This window comes from Podarcis bocagei (genome assembly GCF_964188305.1).
Source record: "Podarcis bocagei genome assembly, chromosome: 9".
Lineage (NCBI taxonomy): Eukaryota > Metazoa > Chordata > Lepidosauria > Squamata > Lacertidae > Podarcis > Podarcis bocagei.
The window spans coordinates 58,115,057-58,139,932 of NC_138134.1; the positions used below are offsets into that span (position 1 = coordinate 58,115,057).

At 46.9% G+C, this 24,876-nt stretch overlaps 2 protein-coding genes across 7 annotated transcripts in view; both read left to right on the plus strand.

Annotated features, from left to right (window-relative positions):
• Positions 1 to 2,786: 2,786 nt before the first annotated feature.
• LOC308595322 (radial spoke head protein 6 homolog A-like) lies at positions 2,787 to 11,872 on the plus strand. Its single transcript, XM_081209345.1, has 6 exons — positions 2,787 to 3,544; positions 4,942 to 5,176; positions 5,660 to 6,418; positions 7,791 to 7,929; positions 9,724 to 9,841; positions 11,511 to 11,872. Exons 1-6 carry the CDS (start codon positions 2,886 to 2,888, stop codon positions 11,740 to 11,742), a joined length of 2,142 nt encoding a protein of 713 aa, XP_081065471.1. The 5' UTR covers positions 2,787 to 2,885; the 3' UTR covers positions 11,743 to 11,872.
• A 1,834-nt stretch (positions 11,873 to 13,706) lies between these two features.
• CENPE (centromere protein E) overlaps positions 13,707 to 24,876 on the plus strand; it is a 44,659-nt gene continuing 33,489 nt past the window's right edge. For all 6 annotated transcript variants that reach the window (XM_081209331.1, XM_081209334.1, XM_081209333.1 and 3 more), the window contains exons 1-8: positions 13,707 to 13,854; positions 19,641 to 19,735; positions 19,990 to 20,079; positions 20,160 to 20,278; positions 20,940 to 21,062; positions 21,356 to 21,437; positions 21,942 to 22,009; positions 22,648 to 22,713. In XM_081209331.1, coding sequence (XP_081065457.1) covers positions 13,799 to 13,854; positions 19,641 to 19,735; positions 19,990 to 20,079; positions 20,160 to 20,278; positions 20,940 to 21,062; positions 21,356 to 21,437; positions 21,942 to 22,009; positions 22,648 to 22,713 — 699 coding nt within the window. In that variant the 5' untranslated portion in view covers positions 13,707 to 13,798. The remainder of the gene's footprint in view (positions 13,855 to 19,640; positions 19,736 to 19,989; positions 20,080 to 20,159; positions 20,279 to 20,939; positions 21,063 to 21,355; positions 21,438 to 21,941; positions 22,010 to 22,647; positions 22,714 to 24,876) is intronic.

The window sequence follows — 24,876 nt, forward strand, 5'->3', positions numbered from 1 at the left end:
TTGTTCTTTTTGTTCTATCAGAGCTAGAGAGAATGGTCGTCATTATGCTTTGTCTGTACATAGTGTGTAAATAAATAGTAGATTAGATCTACAATGTCTCACTCTTCTTGCTGTGTTTTGCCAGAAGATTAAGTGTGCATATACTAGCTGGTATATGTCGCTGAGCGCACTGGAGAAGAGGGGAAATGCCTTTTCCAGGGCTGCGCATACTGGAGGACGCTCGGAGTTTCGAGGAGGATTGCAGGCACCCCCAGGGCGTTTTTCCAACACATCCCCCTTTGCCTTCTCCCAAAGAATCCTGGGAACTGTAGTTAGTTAAGGGCGTTGAGAGTTGTTAAAGGTAAAGGATAAAGGGACCCCTGACCATTAGGCCCAGTCATGGCCGACTCTGGGGTTGCTGCGCTCATCTCGCTTTATTGGCCAAGGGAGCTGGCGTACAGCTTCCGGGTCATGTGGCCAGCATGACTAAGCCACTTCTGGCGAACCAGAGCAGCCGTTTACCTTCCTGCCAGAGCGGTACCTATTTATCTACTTGCAATTTGACGTGCTTTCGAACTGCTAGGTGGGCAGGAACTGGGACCAAGCAACCGGAGCTCACCCCGTCGCGGGGATTCGAACCGCCGACCTTCTGATCAGCAAGTCCTAGGCTCTGTGGTTTAACCCACAGCACCACCTGCATCCCTCTAGAGAGTTGTTAGGAAACCCTATATTCCTCTCACAAAGCTAAACCCCCGAGAGTTTCCTAGGGAAAGGGGTTGAATGTTAAACCATCATGAAAATTGTAGCTTATGAGAATTGTAGAGCATGTCATGGGTTCGAGCCCCATATTGGGCAAAAAGATTCCTGCATTGCAGGAAGTTGGACTAGAGGATTCTTGTGGTCCCTTCCAAATCTACAGTTATATGATTCTATTATCCTTTTACATCTGGCCACCCTTCTGCACAGCCTTCTAGCCCAATGGTGACACAAACATACATGCCAACCACATTCCTAAACATCACTTACCAAAGAGTAAGCCCATTGAACACAGTGGGAGTGGTTTCTGAAAAAACACTGTTAACCTTTTCAACATTGCAGAAGTCCACCAAAACCTCCCTTTTATGAGGGGGGGGGTCTTGCTTGTGCTTTCATACTCTTCTACACATAGAAGTTTTACAATCATACCTGATTGTAGGCTTCACATACATGCCATTGTTCTCTTTTATATATTCTGCTATTTTTCTCCTCCTGCACTCATGGATGAGGCATGCTGGTTGCACCAGGTTAACTTAGTTGTAGGTAATTCTGTTGGGATTTAGGACAATTCCTTTTATCCACCATTGAGCCCATACAAGCTGCATGCTCTTTGTAATGAATCCAATTATCCAATCTAGTAGCTAATTAATTAACCTCCTTGTTAAACACAGGAGAGGATTTCCAATAGTGCCATTCCCAAGTACCAATTAAAAGCCTTTTAGACTCATAGGCAAATAATTGTGCCTCTGTTGGGGGTTTTCAGGCAAGTGTCTTAGCGCCTGAAGGAAATGCAATCAAATGATATTACTCAGCAGCTGCAGAGGATACAAAGGTCTTGCCTGCAGTTAGCATTTAGGAGATTACACTTCCCCATTAGTTTATCAGATGAACCAGGTTGTGTGGCTAGTATAGAGTATTTTTGTTTACAAACTGACTTCTATTTCTTTATGAGAAATGTAGAATTCATGTACAGTAGCATGAACTGACCTTGTCCTAAAAAGTGGTTTGCAAGATGGCCTACTCAGGGATGTATTTAAATGAGGGCTGTCACCTGGTTAAAGAAACCTGTTGTTTTCTGCTTTGGGGTTCATACAAGCTTGGAGTTGGAGTGCAACTTTGGGTTGTTGTTGTTGTTATTGATATTATTGATGATGTTGTTGTTGTTAATACCACGCTTGTCTGACTGGGTTGCCCCAACTACTGTAGGCAGCTTCCAACAGAATATAAAAATACAACTACGCATCGCAAATTAAAAACTTCCCGATCCAGGACTGCTGATCTGAGATCCCACAAAGCTGTTTGATCTCAGCCAGGAGTTCCATAGAATTGGGACCCACAAAACCGAATGCATGAATAGCTCAGTTGGTGAAGAGCATAGTGCTGATATGCCAAGGTCGCAAGCTTGATAGCTATGTGGGACAGCTGCAGATTCCAGCCTTGCAGAGGGGTTGGACTAAATGATCCTCAGAAATAAATTGCCATTTATTCCATTTATATAACCCTTTATCCGAAGATCCCAGGGCAGTGTACAACAATAAAAACTTAATCTACGTAGCACAATAAAAAAATAAAATCTTTCTCTCTGTGTTTTCTCTCTATATATGTCATATACATATATATATAGATGTGTGTGTATACATATCTGTATATATACACATACACATAATACTAAATATGTTTCTCTGTGTTTGTTTCATTGTTCTTTTATTGTGGATTCATACATGAATGAATATGAACAGGAATTACTTTTAAGGTCTCCCTTCCGTCCCCAAGCAGCACAACTACGCAGACGTCGACCAAAGAGCTGCTTCTTTGAGTGGCAAAGCATTCATTCACACATATCTCCTGATAAGCACAAGGAGGCGGGACCTTTCCCCCTTCCTCCCTCATCAATCCTCCTATCAGGATGAGCCTTCGGGTTGCCCTCCCGCTCCCACGTCCAACATCAGCAGCCGTTTGCTCTCCTTGTGGCTCCTCCCATTCTGGGCGACGCGGCCAATCCGCTCCCCCTAGCAACGGTGTCAGGTTTACCTTAGCAACGCCCGTGCTGCTGCTGCTGCTGCTGCTGCTGCTGCTGGTGGGAGCCGTTGCTAGCGAGAAACAGAGAAAGAGGGCGAAGCTAAAGAAGGCCGCAGGTCTCCCGCTTCCCCATGGCAGATCCTCCAGGCGACCAGCCTCAGAATGGGGAGAACCCCCAGCAGCAGGAGCCCTCCAGGCAGCCCAGCCAGCCAGACCCCGGGGGGCTGCAGCCAGAGGCAGCCCCTCCAGTGATTTCTGAACCTGAGGGAGACCAAGGCCCTGACCAGGACGGCTCCATTTCTGGTGAATTCCCAGATCAGCTACCACGAGGCAGCATGTACCAACCCCAGGAGCCAAGGCTGAGCGTCTATGAACAGCCAGACGGAAGAGGCGGCATGTACCAGCCTCACCAGGCGAGGGGCGCCCTGTTTCAGGCGAGGGGCGGCATGCCTTGGCAGCAGCAACAGCCCCAGCTGCTGCAACCGCCCACCCTGCCCAGGGGAAGCTTCCCTCAGATTCAAGACCCCATGGGAGCCATGTACCAGGACCAAATGCAGCAGCCGGTCACAAGAGGCAGCTTCCACATCCCGGTGTCGAGAGGCAGCCAAATCATGCAACAGGAGAGCTTAGTTCACGGCCCTTACCAAGCCCACGAGCCTGGCATCGGCCTCTACCAGTTGGGGGCCACCTTGATGGAAGACCAGATCCCGGATCCGGGACCCAGGGCGTTGGCGATAAAGAATGCCAAAGCCTACCTGCTGAAGACGAGCCTCAAAACCGGCGTGAGCTTGTGAGTATGGGTAGAAATGGAACCTGAAAAAGGAAGAATCTCGTCAAGTGGGACTGGGCAAAATGTGGGTAGCAAAGGAGTCCGCCCAAATGGAATACGTGTGTCATAGGATGTGATCCTGGGGCTGGGAAAATGGCTGTAGCCCTCTGCGTGTTCTTGGGCTCTGACTATCATTAGCCCCAGGATAGTTCAGTCAGTAGAGCTTGAGACACTTAATCCCAGGAACGTGGGCTTGAACCCCGCATTGGGCAAAATATTTCTGCATTGGGAGGGGGGTGGACTAGAGGACCCTTGTGGTCCCTTCCAACTCTACAATTCTGTGATTTGATGATGGGAATTGTAGTCCTAATAGCAGAACTAAATGTCTTGGAAGAGGCCATGGAAGCTTAAGCAGGTGCACTGCGCACTGCATGATTTTGTTGCAGGTCCCACTAATTTCTTGTTGGCCTTATGTGCCAAAGCACCCACCAATTATGTTTCAGCTGATGTGGAATGGGCATATGAACAGCAGAAAATTTTATATATCTATACTTTCCGTTGTATATAGTTGATTATAGGAAGGGACTCATCCTGCTGTAGATGAAATAGCAAGATGGGGAGCAGATGGAATTTATAGGCTGCAATCCATTGCACATTTAAATAGGAGTAAGCCCCTTTGAAACACAGTGACACTTTCAAGTAAACATACATAGGATTGCTCAGTAATTCACCATAACAAACCCAAAGACATTGTTCCCTCTGTGTGCTTTAGGGCTGGAATAAGGGGGAGGTTCTCAGATGGCAGGACATTATGGCAGAGAGGATAACATTGTTCATAAATGTAACTGTTTCTTAATGGTGGACTGAGTGCCCTCACACTATAATATTAAAGCAATGGAGCACATAGCTTTTAAAGAGATTTAGCAATACTTGATAAATAATTGTTCATTTTAAATGTGACAAATTGATGTGGGAAACTTGTGCCAATTGTCAGGAGTCGCATTATGGGCACTGTCCAATAGCTGCCTGTGAGATCAGCGCAACATTTCACACAGTTCTCTCTAGACGGAAGTAGGAAATTGCAACCAATCCAGCAACCAAATATAATACTGCAATTAGGATTTCCCTACAACAGAAATGCTGTCTCCAAAGAAAATGCTTAGAGCATGGGTGGGTGACCTGTGGCTCTCCTGTGGACTACAACTCCCATCACCCCTGGTCATTGGTCATACTAGCTGAGGCTGCTGGGAGTTGGAGCCCAACAACTTTTGGAGAGCTGCAGTTTCCTAACCACTGTCTTAGAGAATACATTGTGCTTTCACAAATATATGAAACCAATTCTATTCAGAATGCACTGCAGTAAGCTGATACCATGTCTCCTCTGGGACGGCGTGGCATCTCTTTTCCTAATTTCATAGGTATGACCATCTTGCTGACATGCTGGCCAAGATTCTGGATGAGCGACCTGAAAACCCAGCTGACATAATTGAGAACATCAGTAAGGAAGTGAAGTGTGCTCGGTTCCAGAAGAAATTGGACACTCTCCGAGACGAATATGAGAAACATCCAACTTTTGAACTGGCTGAAATGTATAAGACATTGTTCCAGAAAGGTGGTGGAGAAGGAACAGACCAAGAAATGGAAGAGGAATTGGTGAGTCACTGCAACACATAAAAACTGAAAAACTCATTGACACCTGCCCAACTCTACTCTTCCCCATTCAGAATGCTAGCAATAAACTGTTAAAAGCTAGAACAGGTCAATTCCCCTTTCTTCAGTTTTCTTTCTCTTACCCTCAGCTCTCTCTCAACAATCTGTAAGTCCTGGAAGCTCAAAGGTCCTTGTCAGAACCACTGGGCTCAGTCATAGTTGTAGAAAGAGCATAAGGAATTTGTGTCTGGTTAAACTGAATTATTAAGCTCACAATAGCCTTAACATGCTTATTTTCCAGGCCCATGAATTTGCATGCATACAAGCAAGGCAGCAATTTTGTTCATACTTACTTGGGAGTAAATCCCATTGAACTCAGTAAACTGAACACAAATTTAGGATCACTATGTACAGAAGTAAATAATTATTGACAACAAAAGCTGTTTATAATTATGCTTATCTAATTTTGGCACTTTCCCCCGCTAGCCAGAAACTCCTCTACCCAATGTCATGGAGACAGCCTTCTATTTTGAACAGGCTGGAATTGGCTTGAGCTTAGAAGAATATTACCACATATTCCTGGCCCTCAAACAGCTGGTCAACACACATCCAATCCAGACTTGTCGCTTCTGGGGCAAAATCCTAGGCATTGAAGCAAACTATATTGTAGCTGAAATTGAGTTCCGTGAGGGAGAGGAGGAGGAAGAGGCAGAGGAGGAGGAATTGGCTGAGGAGGGACAAAAAGAGGGGAGCGAAGGCAGAGATGAGGATGAAGAGGAAGATGAAGAAAAAGATGAGCCACCAAAGCCGAACTACAAGCCACCACCAGTAATACCAAAAGAAGATAATCGAACAGGGGCCAATAAATACACTTATTTTGTTTGCAATGAACCAGGGAAACCCTGGGTGAGATTACCCCATGTGACACCTGCGCAGATAGTGAATGCCCGGAAGATCAAGAAATACTTCACTGGAAGACTAGATGCTCCCATTGTGAGTTACCCACCTTTCCCAGGCAATGAGTCCAATTACCTGCGAGCCCAGATTGCCCGCATTTCAGCAGCAACCCAGATCAGCCCATTGGGCTTTTATCAATTTGGAGAAGAGGAAGGAGATGAAGAGGAAGAGGGAGGAGCTGGAAGGGACAGTTATGAAGAAAATCCTGACTTTGAGCCTATTTCTGTGCCAGAGTTGGTAGAATCCCTTGCCAACTGGGTCCACCATGTACAGAATATTCTAATGCAGGTATGCTTAAGGAGTTTACAGAGCATCACATAGGGCTCACTAAGTGCCTTTTTTATTATTAAGGGGTCTATCAATAAATAGTGATAAATACATCTTACAATCATACAAAGACTATATTTAGATGAAACATTGTCTTCATTGCTTCTTGCTTGACCAAACAGTGCTGGATGGCCTTATATCCTCCCTTTTCCAACACCAATGCAGATGGGCTGCTTTGGCGAGTGTCCTGAACAGCTGCAGCAACTCAGCCTGATGGTCTATATAGGCTCAGCAGTGCCTAGTCCTGATAAAAGTAACCTCCCAGAAACAACACCCTCTTAGAGGCCTCTGCTTTTACAAGGGATGAGTGGGTAGGGGGCTGATGTTAAAGAATATCAGTGCAATCATACCTTGGATCCCGAACGCCTTGAGACTCAAACGTTTTGGCTCCAGAACGCCGCAAACCCAGAAGTGAGTGTTACAGTTTGCAAATGTTTGTTGGAACCCGAATGTTCAATGTGGCTTCCGATTGCGTGCAGGAAGCTCCTGCAGCCAATTGAAAGCCGCACCTTGGTTGTCGAACATTTTTGGAAGTTGAACAGACTTCCGGAATGGATTCTGTTTGTCAGCCAAGGTACAACTGTATCTTTCCCCACTCCCCATCTTCCAGCAGCCCAGCCCTCTTTTAACGGTCAGGAACATCAGGCTGGGGAGCCAGATATCTGTCTGTCTGGCCCTTGGAACACTCTCCAGGCCACACCCCAAGTTCTTCCCTCACTGGAATGTCTCCTTGAACTCTGATGAGGCCTGTTGCTCATCTGGATGGAGAAAATAAAGCAATGTGTGAATACACATAACTGTACAAAGGTAACATCTACATTAATTGCTCTGCTCACTTGTTTCTGGCTCTGCCCATACACAATAGAATCTGGTCCTTGGGCTGAAAGGTTCCCCCACCTCTGCTCTAGATAGATAACACTCTGTCTTAGAGCACCCAGCTGCTTAGTCCTCCTTTTGGCCCATGGCATGTAGTGTCCTCCAGTTGAAGCAAGTTCAACATTTCACATTGGGACCTGTGCATGAAATCCAGTAGATACAGGAGGAAAGCCACATGTGCCTTATGAGAGGCTACTCTGCTTTTGCAGGGCATGGGATTACATTCAAAAGGCATAGCAGAGATGGAGGTTAACACAAAAAAATGAACACTCACAAAGAGAAACGGGGAAAAAATAAAGAGTGCTTTAAGAATCCAATTGAGTATAAATTCCCTCTGTTCCTTCCTTTTTGTAAGATGCCCATGGCTTCATATTATTAGCAAAGGAATATTGCCTTACTGGATGCTAACCAAGTTCACATTAATCTTGCTTTGTAACCCATGGTATATTGCATGTAGGGACGCTGTACTTGGGTTAATCCCTATCAAAAATCAGAGGAAGAAGAAGAAGAGGATGAGGAAGAGGAGAGACCAGATGAACAAGAAGAATCACAAGAAGTAGGACCCCCACTTCTCACGCCACTCTCTGAAGATGCAGGTACACCAGTGGCCAGACATGTTTGATGCTTTCCCCCCTTTCCTTTACAGATATTACAGACTTGGAGGCATTGGCAGAAAGCAGTGCAGAAAGAAGGTGGTGGTTTGGGATTGTAGATCATTAAGTATTTCTAAAATGAATCAACTCTTCATAGTGATTTTTAATAGTATAGTTTTAAAAAGGGGAACTCATTTTTCCTCAATCAAACATGGAAGTAAGGCAACAACAGGGACTTCAGTTGGAATGTAGATTAATGCTAACATTTTTATCAGCCAAAGAAAATCCTGTGTTGCAAAACAGGACACTCTAAACAACAACAAGCAACACGTCGGCTACAACAACAACAAGCAATACTAACAAAATCTTTATAATATTATACTGTTTCGAAATTCATAAACAGAAGACATATGATATGTGCATATGTGCATGGAGTCGCAAATAACAGGTGTCAAATAAGTGTTCCATAAACAAGAATGGTAGGCGTGGTAAGTCACTGAGATGGAGGCAAAATACCTTTCCAAGGTCAGTAGCCTATAAATGTAAGGTGATAGGTGCTCCGAACGTAGCAGTAGGGTACTCCAAGCACAGCAGCAAACAGAACACTTCTTCCAGGATAATGAACTATTTCAATGATAATTCTTCATCAGGTGGCAATGAAATACATTACATTCAAATACAATACAGAGATTGAAATGACAGGCCTGCATATAAACAACCCATAATAAATACATACCAAATTAATTGTCCCCAAAGGTACATCAATTGGCCATGGATCAGCAATCACTTACAAGTGTAGCAAGCTGATACTTTTGGCAGAACCCTAGTAGCATTATGAAGGCTATCCACAGGTACAATGAATCACACAAAATTTCTGTACAGGAGAGCATCGATCCCACATTAGGATCAAGTCATGGAGGCACCTCTAGTTGAGCACTTTGTAATACACCATCATGCAGATACAGACCTACTTTACACAGTCCTATGGGTTAATCAGAGAAAATTTGGGATGAGGAGAGATCATCTTAAATTACTGTGCCAACAAAAAACCAGACTGATTTACTTGTTTAAATCCCTTCACCCGGGGAGTTTGAATACTGAATTAGATTTCAATTGTTTTATTTAAGTTTTCTGATAAAGATGGCTACTGTTTGTGTTCTCTTTGCTAGATGTTGGATACTGTAGCTTTAAATTTCCTGAAGTTTTATGCGATCCATTGCACCTGTGGATAGGTGATACTGATACTGTTGGCAGAACCCTAAAGGCTTTCTCCAGGTGCAATGAATCACATAAAATTTCAGGAAATTTAAAGATACAGTATGTTTAGAACATTTTTATCAGGGCATCTTCAATAAATCATTGGCTTAATCAATCTATCTTAGCATTGCTTGTCTCAGTCCATTCAAAGAACATGGGGGCATTCTCATTGAAATATCAGTGAAACTAAAAAGACTGAAAGCATTTTTCGCAGAGAGACAGCCATACTCATGTTTTCTTCCTTAGGTTAACATCAACATAAAGTTACAAATGGTGTGATGTATGTAAGAGAAGTGTGCCCGTTCAGGGTTTGAGCCAGCTTGGAAGACTTAATATTGTATGTGCCTCACATTAGGCAACATTTTTGTTTATTTCCGTCCTTCCTGAAAAGATCCCTCACTGTCCTGATGATGCTTTTTCTTCAAACTGTTTAAGAAATGTACTCTAGCATGTTTTATCCTCAGGTAAAAGTTTTACACATGCAAAATGTCTTACTTAATTTTTCTCAAGTAACCAAGAATAAATTTGTTTCTTAAACAGACATTCAGAACATCCCACCATGGTCAGCAGAGACATCAACAAACTTAGTTCCTCAATATGCCCTTGCAGTTCTTCAGGCCAATTTATGGCCTGGGGCTTACGCCTTTGCTATTGGAAGGTAAGAAGCAGAAATCACTTGGGTTGCATGATAATCTGTTGTTTCTTATTCTAATTGTATAATCTTTCCAAAGCTGCTATTAGGTTTTCCTTTTTTTAATAAAAAAGGATTTTTATTAAGTTTTCCATTTTAACAATCCAATCAAATCACATTAAATATTCCAGATTATACCCTATTAGGTTTTCCAAGGAATGGGTGCCAGTAGAGGCTTCTTTTGAAATGCTAATAGCAATTTCAGGGAAGCCATTTTTGGCAAGCCTGTGGAAGGGAGCGGAAGGGTTAAACGTTCACTTCTCGTCTTTCATTTGGCCTTAAGTTTCTTTTTCGTCATATCTGGAAGGAGAAGCAAGCAGTGAGTGTATGCCACCTGAACTGTAATGTGCAATTCTTGTATCAATTAATTGGAGGAGCATTATATTGTTGTTCCAATCATTTTGGAAATGAGCCATAGTGGAGACTGTGATGTCTTTGTGATTTATACAACCTGAGTCTACAATGGAGGGGATCACAGCACATCACCCCAGGAGGCTCTTGCTTTTCCTATAGCCACAGCCTTGAATTCCGGCAGAAATTAGGCCTGGTTTTTTCTGACTTTCCAGCCTGCTGCTTTTGCATCAAGCTTCTAGCTCTCATAACTCAACTCTCCCCTCTGGCCTTTTGTCTTTCTAACTAACTTGACATTATGTTGTTGTTGTTTAGTCGTTTAGTCGTGTCCGACTCTTCATGACCCCATGGACCAGAGCACGCCAGGCACTCCTGTCTTCCACTGCCTCCCCCAGTTTGGTCAAACTCATGCTGGTAGCTTCGCAAACACCATCCAACCATCTCATCCTCTGTCGTCCCCTTCTCCTTGTGCCCTCTATCTTTCCCAACATCAGGGTCTTTTCCAGGGAGTCTTCTCTTCTCATGAGATGGCCAAAGTACTGGAGCCTCAGCTTCACGATCTGTCCTTCCAGTGAGAACTCAGGGCTGGTTTCCTTAAGAATGGACCAGTTTGATCTTTTTGCAGTCTATGGGACTCTCAAGAGTCTCCTCCAGCACCATAATTCAAAAGCATCAATTCTTCGGCGATCAGCCTTCTATATGGTCCAGCTTTCACTTCCATACATCACTACTGGGAAAACCATTGCTTTTACAATACGGACCTTTGTTGGCAAGGTGATGTCTCTACTTTTTAAGATGCTGTCTAGGTTTACTTGACAGTATACAGTGGGCCATTACCAGGCTGGCCTGGATATTCCAGCAATCGAATCCATGCTGGATCCAGAAATTAGAAGGGGACGCATACACACACCCCAAAACAACAACAACAACACTATGATGTGATCACGGTATGAGGGTATGCATTTCCTTCATTTGCTGTGATTTTGGGGGAAGGTAATGCAATGTCACTTCACATATTTTTCTTTACTAAGGTGGGAATCTTATACTGAGCTCCCTGGGAGCAAGTCCCATTGAACTCAAGAGGGCTTTCTTTTGAGTAAGCATGCATAGGATCCAGCTGTTAATCTTTCAGATGGTAGACGGTACAGAGGAGGAAACCTTGCAATTAAGCTTTGGCAGTAGCCATATAGCATACATAAAATATAGATCCAGCCTCAAGCCTTGGAGAGAAAGGACAGTTGGATTTTTCCTTTCAAATAATATTATATTTCACTTCTCCCTTTAGGAAATTTGATAACATCTACATTGGCTGGGGTCACAAATACAGTGCAGAAAATTTCAGCCCTCAGTTGCCGCCGCCCGTGCAAACTGAGTACCTTAGTGGGCCAGAAATCACAGAAACAACAGACCCAACTGTGGAAGAAGAGATGGCACTCAAGGCTGCACAAGAGGAAGCACTGGCAGCTGAAGAAATGGAAGAGATGGATGAGGAAGAGGATGAAGAGGATGATGATTAAATTCCAAAGAGCAAGAATTGCTATAATTTTTTTTTCCTAAGCATGTATAAACTTTTCTACTAATGTATTAGAATAAGCAAAGTATAATATATAGAAATATATGAATAGCTGTTGGATTAATTTCAAAGAAGTGTTTTGTCTTACTGTTTTTAGGACTGGTGCTTTTACTGTAGTTAGATGAAAAGCTTTACCTGTTAATGGAGTCACTTGGAGACCTTGGCAACAAGCAACTAATACATCTCATTAATGTTATCATTATTAATAATATTAGAACAAACAGAGTGCTGAATGTTCAGACAGACAAACTTTGTCCTAATCCTTCTCACACTGTATAACAGCACATGTTTTTTCTATGAGTCAACCATAAGGGGGTCTGAAAGGTAGGGTATAAACATTTTAATATATAAATATCATAATTACTCTTCATGAAGTCAGGCCAGTACTTTTCTGGTAGCATTAAGGCCCAAACAAGAACATTGGGGGGGATGGTAACTTGATCTCCCAACTTAAAAATCAACTTTAAAGCTGCTCTGTGGGTTCCCATTTTTTTAATTTTTTGTAGCAGTGCTAGGGAAGGGGATGTTTAACATTTTCCCCATGCTTATTTCTCAATCTAAATCAGCACCTCACAGCTGCTGTTAGACACACCACGGAACAGATAGAGGTACTTCGGAGTGGAGATTTAGATTGGGGAAACAGCGCAGGGGGAAAAGGCTTAAAAACACTAGCAAATGATTCCGTGCTGGATCCAGGGATTATTAGAAGGGTGTGGCATACAGCCTACTTCCTCCCCGCCAAACTCATAACAATATATACATCTGCGGTGACCACTCAAAATAGCAGCTGTAAGCTATTACCTCTTAGCCACTTCCCCTCCACTTGTGATAATAACTATTAACTGCTAAAAAAAATTTGCGCTGACAAGGCAGTTTTTTAAAAAGTTCGAAAACCCTCGAAATTCACACATACCCGACCTAGAGGGGGCGGGGTATATGATTTTCCTGCCATTTATTCTACAGGAGGAGGGTGACACCGCTGCCCAATTACATTCGTGATACGTTCTTGAGTTCCCGGTTGTTTTGAGGCTGTTCTTATTTTTTCTGTAAACATTTTTTCTGTAAAGACATCTTAAGGCAGCCCTGTTTAGGGAAGTTTTTAATATTTAATGCTGTATTGTTTTTAACACTTGATTGGAAGCTGCCCAGAGTGGCTGGGGAAACTCAGCCAGATGGGCGGGGTATAAATTATTATTATTATTATTATTATTATTATTATTATTATTATTATTATTATTATTATTATTATTATTATTATTATTATTATTATTAAACTGCCTTGAGTCCTTGCCAAGGGCGTAAAGCGATAAATATTTTCCTACGGGCAGCTGCAGCTGGCACTTTTAATCAGCTGGGTGGTGGGGGAGGCGCTCTAAATAAACAGGAAAATATGCCCCGCTCTGCCTCTCAATCCAAAAGCGCTTCTGAGGAACTATTGGAACAAAAAGTGTAAAGTAACAAGGCTTAGCAGCTTCTTCCGCGAGCAACACAAGCGCTTTAAAGCGGACGCATTTAATCAACGCGCTCGCAAGGCAGAGAATCCGATACAGCCAATCAGCAAGCGGCTTTCTGCCTGGCCTGACCCCACCCAAGAGCGACAACGAGGCTGAGGGGAGGCAGGGGAAACAACAAAGGAACCTTTTTAACCCTATCACCACCGCGGCCCTTTTAAAACAAGGAAAAGGGGGAAGCCAGGGGAGTAGTCCGCCCTCATTTCACTCATTTCCCGAGGGACAAGAAGGAGGCTCGAATCTGTCGAAATTCCCTTTGGTACTTTATACAGGGTCGAGCGCTCTTTGTCTCATCGCCTCCCCCCGCCCAGGCGCCTGAGATGGATTCGCCCGTCCACCCCCTTTCCTTAGACATTAGTGCGGTCCAACTTGTGGGCGGGGACGTCACCAACGGACCAATAGAAAAGGGTCCCGGGGGGAAATTCAAACTGTGGAAGTGAAATTGAGGTCCGGTGGCGGGTGAGGGCGGTGGCGGCTTCATTTGGAGAGATGGCTGAGGAAGGCGGCGTCACGGTCTGCGTGCGGGTGCGCCCGCTTATTGCGAGGTGAGTTTCTGAGGGAGGGGGAATGGAAGTGCACAATAATTCCCCCACATCTTGCTCCGCGTTTACTCCGAAGTAACCCCTCCCTGGTGTTTCTAAGGGGTCTACTTCGAAGTAAGCACGCGTGGAGAGGTGCGCGGCCTTAACAGCCTGGCTAAACATGCATGCGAAGGAAGCCTTACTCTTCAATAGGGCGCACATCCTTTTCCTGCGACTGTCCTCTGTTTCTATTTCTATTTGCTTTTATTTTCTTCTTCCCCCCACTTAAAAAAAAGTAAAATTAAAATGCGCGTGGGTTAAAAGGAAAAAAATCTGGGTTTTTTAATTGCTGTAACCCCGGCTTGGTGGTGAAGGGCGGGTAATACATTTGCTGTTGAAAATAGTCATGAAAGGCCTTCCAACCCTGCTTCCCCCCTCTCCTTAAATTTTATTATTTATACCCCGCCCATCTGGCTGTGGTTAGAGCAGTGGTTCCCGACCTTTGTCTGACCATGCCCCACCTAAGCATCTCTAAAATCCTGATGCCCCCCTCCCCCATGACATATAATTCTTATTACTCAAAAAGTGAACTCCTATTCACGTGGAGGAAGCCTAAAAGGGCATTGACTGTTGATAACTCATTCTCAAATTGCCCCCCTGTGGGGTGTGTGCACCACGTTGGGAACCATCGGACTAGGAGCTGGGAGACCAGGGTTCAAATCCTCACTCGGCCATGTAGCTTGCTTGGGCCAGTCACTTGACTGACAGCCTAACCTACCTTGCTGGGCCATTGTGGGGTTTAAGTGAGGAAGGGGGCCACTTTAGCTCCTTGCAGAGGGTGGCATATAAGTTAAGTAAGTAAGCTAAGCTACTTAGAATCATAGAATCATAGAGTTGGAAGAGACCACAAGGGCCATCGAGTCCAACCCCCTGCCAAGCAGGAAACACCATCAGAGCACTCCTGACATATGGTTGTCAAGCCTCTGCTTAAAGACCTCCAAAGTAGGAGACTCCACCACACTCCTTGGCAGCAAATTCCACTGTCGAAGAGCTCTTACTGTCAGGAAGTTCTTCCTAATGTTTAGGTGGAATCTTCTTGCTTGTAGTTTGGATCCATTGCTCCCTGTCCGCTTCTCTGGAGCAGCAGAAAACAACCTTTCTCCCTCCTCTATGTGACATCCTTTTATATATTTGAACATGGCTATCATATCACCCCTTAACCTCCTCTTCTCCAGGCTAAACATGCCCAGCTCCCTTAACCGTTCCTCATAAGGCATCGTTTCCAGGCCTTTGACCATTTTGGTTGCCCTCCTCTGGACACATTCCAGTTTGTCAGTGTCCTTCTTGAACTGTAGTGCCCAGAACTGGACACAGTATTCCAGGTGAGGTCTGACCAGAGCAGAATACAGTGGCACTATTACTTCCCTTGATCTAGATGCTATACTCCTATTGATGCAGCCCAGAATTGCATTGGCTTTTTTAGCTGCCGCGTCACACTGTTGGCTCATGTCAAGTTTGTGGTCAACCAAGACTCCTAGATCCTTTTCACATGTACTGCTCTCAAGCCAGGTGTCACCCATCTTGTATTTGTGCCTCTCATTTTTTTTGCCCAAGTGCAATACTTTACATTTCTCCCTGTTAAAATTCATCTTGTTTGTTTTGGCCCAGTTCTCTAATCTGTCAAAGTCGTTTTGAAGTGTGATCCTGTCCTCTGGGGTGTTAGCCACCCCTCCCAGTTTGGTGTCATTGCAAATTTGATCAGGATGCCCTTGAGTCCATCATCCAAGTCGTTGATAAAGATGTTGAATAAGACCTGGCCCAAGACAGAACCCTGTGGCACCCCACTAGTCACTCTTCTCCAGGATGAAGAGGAACCATTGATGAGCACTCTTTGGGTTCGGTCAGTCAGCCAGTTACAAATCCACTGAGTGGTAGCATAGTCAAGACCGCATTACTTGCAGCCATTCTCTTTCTAGACCGCATTACTTGCAGCCATTCTCTTTCTAGACCCTAGTTACCTTTGGGTGGCTGACATGAGGTGGACAGAAAGCCTCCTTTGTTCTCCATCTAAGGTCAAGAACCTTCTTCAGCCACTACTGAGAATGTCTGGTTCCCTGTTTGGGGGGGCTATGGCTTTATCTGTGAGGCTTTATCTGTGAGGCTAATGACATCGTCAGCATCTTAGAGTGAGCCGTATTTCCATAGCGACCACTAGGGTGATGCTGCTCTCCAGGAAATGGTAGCCATTTCCCCACCACCTTCACTTGGTTGGAGGCAACATCATCTTGTAAGTAGAACAACAATAGCCAGAAGAACAGTAGGCAAACTATAGCTAGAGTTGGTGTTTGAGTTTTGGAGTGGGCTGGAGGATGGCTTGACATGCTCCATGCACTAAATCCCAAAGCTCTGGCAGCAGGTGGGAGGGAGCAGCCCTAGAGATTTATGGAGAAGCAAGATCTGCCAGGGTATTAATGCTGTGAGCCCATCCTATGCTCGGGTTGTATATACAAGTATGTGTCAATAAAACCGTATCCTAAAAATGCTACCTGTCTTTTAGGTAGGCGTGTATAGGCTTGTGCTGTAAATCTGAGATGCACTTGTTTTATAATCTTCAGAAAGTGAATATTATGTCTAAAATGCTCCAGAACGGTATGGGTATACTCTAAAATAGGCATGTTTAAAAAGGCATTTAATCAAACAGGAGCTGGATTTTAAAAGTTGTTCTTAGAGAGACAAAGCAAACACTCACAGGTGCTTCATTCCTAGGACTGGTTCCACCACCCTTAAATTTGGATACAAATAAGTGTGTACAATGCGCTTTGCACATGCTCTGCACAGCAAGGTATTCAATATAACTTGCACATTGTCATAAAGTTAAGTCAACAGCTGCAAACATCTCTAGATTTTTTTATTTTTTTATTTTCTATACCGCTTTTTATATTTTTAAGAAAAATCACACAGCGGTTTACAGCATATTTAATCAATAAAACATAAAACAATCTGAAGAAAGTCGAATATAGAGTATACAGTCAAAGCAACATAACAGAACACAAAAATATGATCTTAAAGATTTCAAAAAACATTATGAAGGAGGTAAACTACAGAATACATACCGTATTTTTCGCCCCATAAGACGCACTTTTTCCCCTTCAAAAATGAAGGGGAAATGTGCCTGCGTCTTATGGGGCGAATGCAGGCTTTCGCTGAAGCCTGGAGAGCGAGGGGGGTCGGTGCGTACCAGGCTTCAGGAAGCTCTGCGCAACCCTCGGGAGACCGGCTCCGAGGGTTGCGCAGAGCTGCCTGCAATCCCGGGACCAGCGCAGCTCTGCCCGGCCACCGGGAGCCTGGGGAGAAGCTCCGCCCCGCTCCCGGTGGCCCTGCAGAGCTGCCTGCGCTCCTGGGACCAGCGCAGCTCTGCCCGGCCACCGGGAACCGGGGGAGAAGCTCCGCCCCGCTCCCGGTGGCCGTGCACAGCTGCCTGCGCTCCTGGGACCAGCGCAGCTCTGCCCGGCCACCGGGAACCGGGGGAGAAGCTCCGCCCCGCTCCCGGTGGCCCTGCAGAGCTGCCTGCGCTCCTGGGACCAGCGCAGCTCTGCCCGGCCACCGGGAGCCGGGGGAGAAGCTCCGCCCCGCTCCCGGTGGCCCTGCAGAGCTGCCTGCGCTCCTGGGACCAGCGCAGCTCTGCCCGGCCACCGGGAGCCGGGGGAGAAGCTCCGCCCCGCTCCCGGTGGCCGTGCAGAGCTGCCTGCGCTCCTGGGACCAGCGCAGCTCTGCCCGGCCACCGGGAGCCGGGGGAGAAGCTCCGCCCCGCTCCCGGTGGCCGTGCACAGCTGCCTGCGCTCCTGGGACCAGCGCAGCTCTGCCCGGCCACCGGGAACCGGGGGAGAAGCTCCGCCCCGCTCCCGGTGGCCCTGCAGAGCTGCCTGCGCTCCTGGGACCAGCGCAGCTCTGCCCGGCCGCCGGGGGAGAAGCTCCGCCCCGCTCCCGGTGGCCGTGCACAGCTGCCTGCGCTCCTGGGACCAGCGCAGCTCTGCCCGGCCACCGGGAACCGGGGGAGAAGCTCCGCCCCGCTCCCGGTGGCCGTGCAGAGCTGCCTGCGCTCCTGGGACCAGCGCAGCTCTGCCCGGCCACCGGGAGCCGGGGGAGAAGCTCCGCCCCGCTCCCGGTGGCCCTGCAGAGCTGCCTGCGCTCCTGGGACCAGCGCAGCTCTGCCCGGCCACCGGGAGCCGGGGGAGAAGCTCCGCCCCGCTCCCGGTGGCCGTGCACAGCTGCCTGCGCTCCTGGGACCAGCGCAGCTCTGCCCGGCCACCGGGAACCGGGGGAGAAGCTCCGCCCCGCTCCCGGTGGCCGTGCAGAGCTGCCTGCGCTCCTGGGACCAGCGCAGCTCTGCCCGGCCACCGGGAGCCGGGGGAGAAGCTCCGCCCCGCTCCCGGTGGCCCTGCAGAGCTGCCTGCGCTCCTGGGACCAGCGCAGCTCTGCCCGGCCACCGGGAGCCGGGGGAGAAGCTCCGCCCCGCTCCCGGTGGCCCTGCAGAGCTGCCTGCGCTCCTGGGACCAGCGCAGCTCTGCCCGGCCACCGGGAGCCGGGGGAGAAGCTCCGCCCCGCTCCCGGTGGCCCGGCAGAGCTGCCTGCGCTCCTGGGACCAGCGCAGCTCTGCCCCGCCACCGGGAGCCGGGGGAGAAGCTCCGCCCCGCTCCCGGTGGCCCTGCAGAGCTGCCTGCGCTCCTGGGACCAGCGCAGCTCTGCCCGGCCACCGGGAGCTGGGGGAGAAGCTCCGCCCCGCTCCCGGTGGCCCTGCAGAGCTGCCTGCGCTCCTGGGACCAGCGCAGCTCTGCGCCGCCATCCCGAGCGGGGCGCTAAGTCCCGCCCCGCTCGGGATGGCGGCACAGAGCTGCCTGCCGTCGCGGGACTGCAGGCAGGTCTACGCCGCCATCCCGAGCGGTGCGCTAAGTCCCGCCCCGCTCGGGATGGCGGCAGAGATCTGCCTGCCGTCGCGGGACCGCAGGCAGGTCTACGCCGCCATCCCGAGCGGTGCGCTAAGTCCCGCCCCGCTCGGGATGGCGGCAGAGATCTGCCTGCCGTCGCGGGACCGCAGGCAGGTCTACGCCGCCATCCCGAGCGGTGCGCTAAGTCCCGCCCCGCTCGGGATGGCGGCAGAGATCTGCCTGCCGTCGCGGGACCGCAGGCAGGTCTACGCCGCCATCCCGAGCGGTGCGCTAAGTCCCGCCCCGCTCGGGGTGGCGGCAGAGATCTGCCTGCCGTCGCGGGACCGCAGGCAGGTCTACGCCGCCATCCCGAGCGGGGCGCTAAGTCCCGCCCCGCTCGGGATGGCGGCACAGAGCTGCCTGCCATCGCGGGACTGGTGCACTTCTCCCCATCGCCAGCCCCACAAGCTCGGGGGACAGCGGGGAGGCAGAGCGTGCCTTCCCACTGTTCCCCGACCTGGTTCTTCCAGCCCCGCACCTGGGGGGGAAATAAAATTTTTTTTCTTTATTTCCCCCCCCAAAAAACTAGGTGCGTCTTATGGGCCGGAGCGTCTTATGGGGCGCAAAATACGGTATTTAACATAGTAGGGCTGGTGAGTGTGGGTCCCGCCCCCTAGGCCAGGTGGAAAGGGCCTTGCAGGGAGCGACCTTCACACTCACAGCCGAGCGATGTTCCTTCAGCCTCATGAGGAGCCTCTTAAGTAGGGCTGGTGAGTGTGGGCCCCTGAGATAGTCTCAGGACCAGACAATTAGAAGATCAGTATTTCTTTAACACCATCAATTTCTCTATACTCTGGAATCTCTAACAGTGTTTTGTTCCTTAAGAGAGAATGCAGACCATGAAGAGAAACAGAACATTTTGTGGAAAACTGAGGAATGCACCATATCTCAGGTTGATGGGACAAAATCTTTCACCTTTGGTAAGCACTCGATAAGCACTGAAATACTTTGTAAACTTCTTTGAGGGTTTGTTTGTTTACAATCAAGGGCTGTATAAATTTTATTAAGTACATAAATATTGGTATACCATAAAAACATGCAAACAACTTTTTTGAAAGCAGCCAGGTGTGCTTCTACCAGTCTAACTTACAAGTTGGCAATCTGACAAATCTTGAAGATGGAGTTTGATTTCTGTGAACTGAACCTTTTCTCTTTTTTTCTTTTCTTTTTGAAGATCGGGTGTTTCATTCTTCAGAAAATACCACAGAAGTCTACGAAGGGGTGGCTGCTTCAATTATAAAGTCTGCTGTTCAGGGATATAATGGTACCTTAAACATCAACACATTTGAATGCTTGCACTGTATTTGGGTAGTGGTCTGAGCTAACCATTGCTTTTCCTTTTAGGAACTATTTTTGCCTATGGCCAAACTGCTTCGGGGAAAACTTACACAATGTTGGGCACTAAAGATTGCCCAGGAATCATACCGATGGCCATCAATGATGTTTTCAATAGCATCTGTGGAGTAAGTTTTTCTACTAGATGAACTTTGTTTCAGATACCACATTAGTGCTGCTAAGCTGCATATTGAACCTGCTTTTGACGATTTCTTAGCTCCACTTAGGAGAAAAGCCCGTGCAGCCCCTATATAGCAGTTTCCATTTCCCACATAATAATCTTGTTGGCCAATAAGTATTGTGAGTGGAACCAATACAGTAATACCTCCGCGAACATCTGTCTTGTCTAGCGTCCATTCTGGCGAATGTCCGCGGCAAACCCTGAAGTACCGGAACGGGTTACTTCTGGGTTTGCCGCTCACGCATGTACAGAAGCACAAACGGCTCCACACGCGTGCGCAGACACGGCGCTTTGCCCTGCATCCTTTTCAGCTAGTGGCTGGGGCTCTGGAACGACTGTATAGAGATCAGGAATGAGAAACTGTTGTTCTTCAGAAGTTGTTGGAGTCTGATCCCATCACATCCATCAGCTATGCTAGCTGGGGCTGATAAGAGCTGCAGTGCAGCATCATTTGGAGGTCCATAGTTCCGCATCTGTAGTATAGTTCATAAGGAAGGAGGGAATGTTTTAGTGATGGCATTGGATGGGGTGGAGGGGGCAGGGAGCCATGTTACATTAGTTCTCTACAATTAGGGATGCTGATGCATGCATGCGCTTTACTTTTTTAGAATCCTGACAGGGAGTTCCTACTCCGTGTATCATATATGGAAATCCACAATGATAGAGTTCAGGACCTACTGTGCAGCAACATAAAAAAAAAGAAACCCTTGGTTGTTCGTGAAGACATCAGTGTAAGTAACCATCGCTACCTTTCCAAGTGACAGTGCCAAAGCTCCCACATGGCCTTGTAACAGGGAAAGTAAAATTCTGGAAATCAGCATGGTGTTGACAGTTGCCTACTTGGACTCTGCCCATTTTGCTTCTGCGTTGATTAAAATCTATTTTTCTTAAAGTTGACCTAAAGTTAGCTAACTGCCTAATAGCTTTGCATTGCCTATATACAAAGAGGTAACGCCTAGAATCAATACTGTCATGTTATGTGATTTTATTTTATTTTAATTTTAATTTTTAAAATCTCTTGTAGAGGCAAATCTTTGTTGAAGATCTGAGCGAAGAGGTGGTGGTTTCTCCAGAGCAAGTTGTGAGCTGGCTGCAGAAAGGAGAAAGTAAGACTTAATATCTGGTGTGACTTAAACACATACAGAGCTTCCTGTACAGCTCTGATACAGTGGTACCTTGGTTTACGAACTTAATCTGTTCCGGAAGTTCGTTCTAAAACCTAGGTGCACCTTCCCATAGAAAGTAATGCAAAATGGATTAATTTGTTCCAGACTTTTAAAAACAATCAGTAGCTGAACTGGGATCCACACAGATCCCCCGCCCCGCTGCTGCAGGAAATGTTCCCTAGAGGTGCACCTCCCATAGCGGCAAGGGGGGGAGTTGTGCGCCCACCAACCAGATGACAATGGATGTGTGGCACTCAAAATGGAAGTGCACCCCCGGAGTACGTTCGTATACCAAAAAAAAACAACAACAAAAAACGCAACCCAGAACACTCATTTTCAGGTTTGAAGTGTTCATAATCCAGAAAGTTTAACTAGGCTGTTCATAACCCGAGGTACCACTGTACTTCTAAATCCATCAACTTTATTGTGTTTTGTTCTGAATAGAAAACAGACACTATGGTGAGACCAATATGAATGACAGAAGTAGCCGCTCGCATGCAATCTTCCGCATGGTAAGTGATAATGAATTTTTATTTTACTGATTTCTTTTAGTTCAGAGATCGGAAACCTCTGTCCCTCTCTGATGTTCCCGGACTCCAAAGTCCCATCAGTTCTGACCATTGGCCATACTGATGGGAGATGGAGTCCAACAACATCCAGAGGGCACCAGCTTCCCTATTCCTGGTTAGTACCTGGCTATGATGTCTGGAAGGATATGAGAGGGAGATATTTGTTGTTGTTGTTGTTGTTGTTGATATTTTTTGTTGTTGTTGTTGTTGTTGTTGTTATACAATTCTACCACTGGGCAATTTACAATATAAAACACAAAAATATGTGCCATAAGAAAAAACAAAAACAATAAAACACATAGTTTAAAAGGCCATTGATCGTTTAATTAACCAAAGGCCTAAGAGAAGAGGAATATTTTTGCCTGGCACCTAAAATATGTAACAAAAGCACCAGGCATGCCTCCCTGGGGTGAACATTCCACAAGATGTGCCAGTTCTAGGTTCTGTGGTCGAGGGTAGGTGTGCTACAGTATATAGACCCACACGTCACAAACTGGTATTCGTGGTGGCTATTTTTGTTGGTTTATAATTTGTGGTGTGATAGTAAAACAATTTCACAACCTTGCTTGCTTTTTTTAAAGATAATTGAAAGCAAAGAGAAGACTGATAGTTCAAGCTACGATGGTGCTGTAATGGTATCTCACTTGGTGAGTTCTTTGAAAAATAGAACTGAGGTTTGTAATGGGTTGGTAGAAAAAACCACTATTGAAGGATGCTGCAGCTTGTGTGCATTACAGGAACATGAGACGAGCCCTGCTGTATCAGACCAATGGCCTGTTTGTTCTAGCATCCTGTCCTCACAGTGGTGAACCAGGTGCCCAAGATCCAAACAGGACCCCAGCTTAACAGCAGTTTCTCTACTTAAGATTCACAGCAGCAGGTAGTGGAGGTGGAACTTAGCCATCACAGCTAGTAGTCCTTGCTAGACTTGTACTCTATGGATTTGTCTGATCCTCTTTTAAAGGCTTCCAAGTTGGTGGCCATTACTACTTACTGGGTGAGTGAATTCCGTAGTTTATGTGACTGTGTGAAGAAGTTCTATCTTGTCTGTCCTGAATCTTAGCTTTGTTGACTGGCCCTGAGTTCTAGAATTATATGAGAGATGGAGAGAAACTTAGCCCTATCTGCCTTCTCGATACCATGCATAATCTTATACACCTCTAGCAGGTCCCTCCTTAACTTGCCTTTCCTCTGAAAGCCCCAAATGCTTTAACATTTGGAAGAAAGAGGTTTGTGTGCCATATGACCCACTCTGCCCCCTAAGCTAGGCTGCTGCCCTAAGACGAAGTACAGTGGTACCTCGCAAGACGAAAGAGTTTTCCGTTTTTTGAGTCGTTCCGCAAGACGAATTGCCCTATGGGCTTGCTTCGCAAGACGAAATGTCTTGCGAGTTTGTTTCCTTTTTCTTAAAGCCCTTAATAGCCGCTAATAGCCGTGCTTCGCAAGACGAAAAAACCGCAAGACAAAGAGACTCACAGAACGGATTAATTTCGTCTTGCGAGGCACCATTGTAGAGGATGTTGTCTTTCCACCAGTCTGGTTGACTTGGCTATACAGAAAGAGGGGAGGGGTGCCATCTTCTACTTCGGCTCAGGTAGCGAAATATATTGGGCCAGCCTTGTGTGCTTTCTGTTTGAGATCTGGCCGGCAGAGCCAAATATATATTGGGACTGTGGAAGGCTGTGGAATGAACTTCTGTTTCTGCCTGGGAAATAGCAGCAGTAGAAACTCAGTTGCTCTGAGTTTCCAGTCCGTTAGGCACAGCAGTCATAATGCTTATTCAAAAGCAAGTTCCATTGACATTGCGGGAACATACTGAAGAGGTGCAGACTAAACAATGTCCATATTATTATTACATTTATGTCCCATCTTCAAGAAACTAAGGTGGCCTACTTGATTTTGTCCCCCTCCATTTTAGCCTTACATCAACCCTACGAGGTAGGTTAGGTTGAGAGACCAAGGTGACTCAGTGAGCTTTGTGGCCATGTGGGGATTTGAACCCTGGCCTCCTAGGTCCTAGCCAGACACTCACCACTATGCCACATTAGTTCCTTGACTATAGTAGAAATTCAGTTATGTCTGTTCTTCTTAAAGTGGTCAAAACATCAAATATGCACATCCTTCTACCTTTTTCTTCTGTTGCAGACCATCCTGAATCTGAGATGCAATCTAAAAATTCCTCTGTTCTTTCGCTTTGATGAAATGTTAAATGTTGTTGTAATGGTTCTAGGGGTTGCTCGTGCGTAAATCGGCGTCACACCTGGCTGGGTTGCCTGAGTGAACCCTTTCTGTCTGGGCAGCCACTCGCCTGCTCGTGCGTAAATCGGCGTCACACCTGGCTGGGTTGCCTGAGTGAACCCTTTCTGTCTGGGCAGCCACTCGCCCGTGGCTGTCTCAATCGCTGGCAGAATCCGTCAGTGGGCGTTTCTTGAACTTCTTCCAGCAAAGAAGCTCTTTGACGCCTAGTCTCCGCCTACTTTCCCTGCGTGGAAGCCTTCTGCGCAGGGAGGGTGTGGGCATCGGAGGACCCGTGCTCTCCCCGCTGCTCCCCGGCGAGGAGTCTTGGAGCCACCTCGCCGATTCCCCCATCTGCCCCCCTTCTCTACTAGTGCTACGCTGATTTCCTTCCCCAGAAGATGTGCTGCTTCTCTCCCTCCTGGGACGCTCTCCGGAATCCCTCTGGAGCCCTCCCTCTCCCTCTGGCTCCGATGGCAGTTCCCTGACAGTTGTTCAGTTGAACGCATTTTCTCCCAGATGTAGTGACCAGTGCTGCACAAAATTGTTGTTCCTTTGATTTAAACTCCTGGCCA

What these genes read in the sequence shown, in the direction of transcription:
- LOC308595322 (XM_081209345.1), top strand. Translation starts at nt 2,886, where the DNA reads ATGGCAGATCCTCCAGGCGACCAGCCTCAGAATGGGGAGAACCCCCAG. An exon ending in AAGAAATGGAAGAGGAATTG is followed by an intron (nt 5,177 to 5,659) that starts GTGAGTCACTGC and finishes TTCCCCCGCTAG; the next exon opens with CCAGAAACTCCTCTACCCAA. An exon ending in TACAGAATATTCTAATGCAG is followed by an intron (nt 6,419 to 7,790) that starts GTATGCTTAAGG and finishes TATTGCATGTAG; the next exon opens with GGACGCTGTACTTGGGTTAA.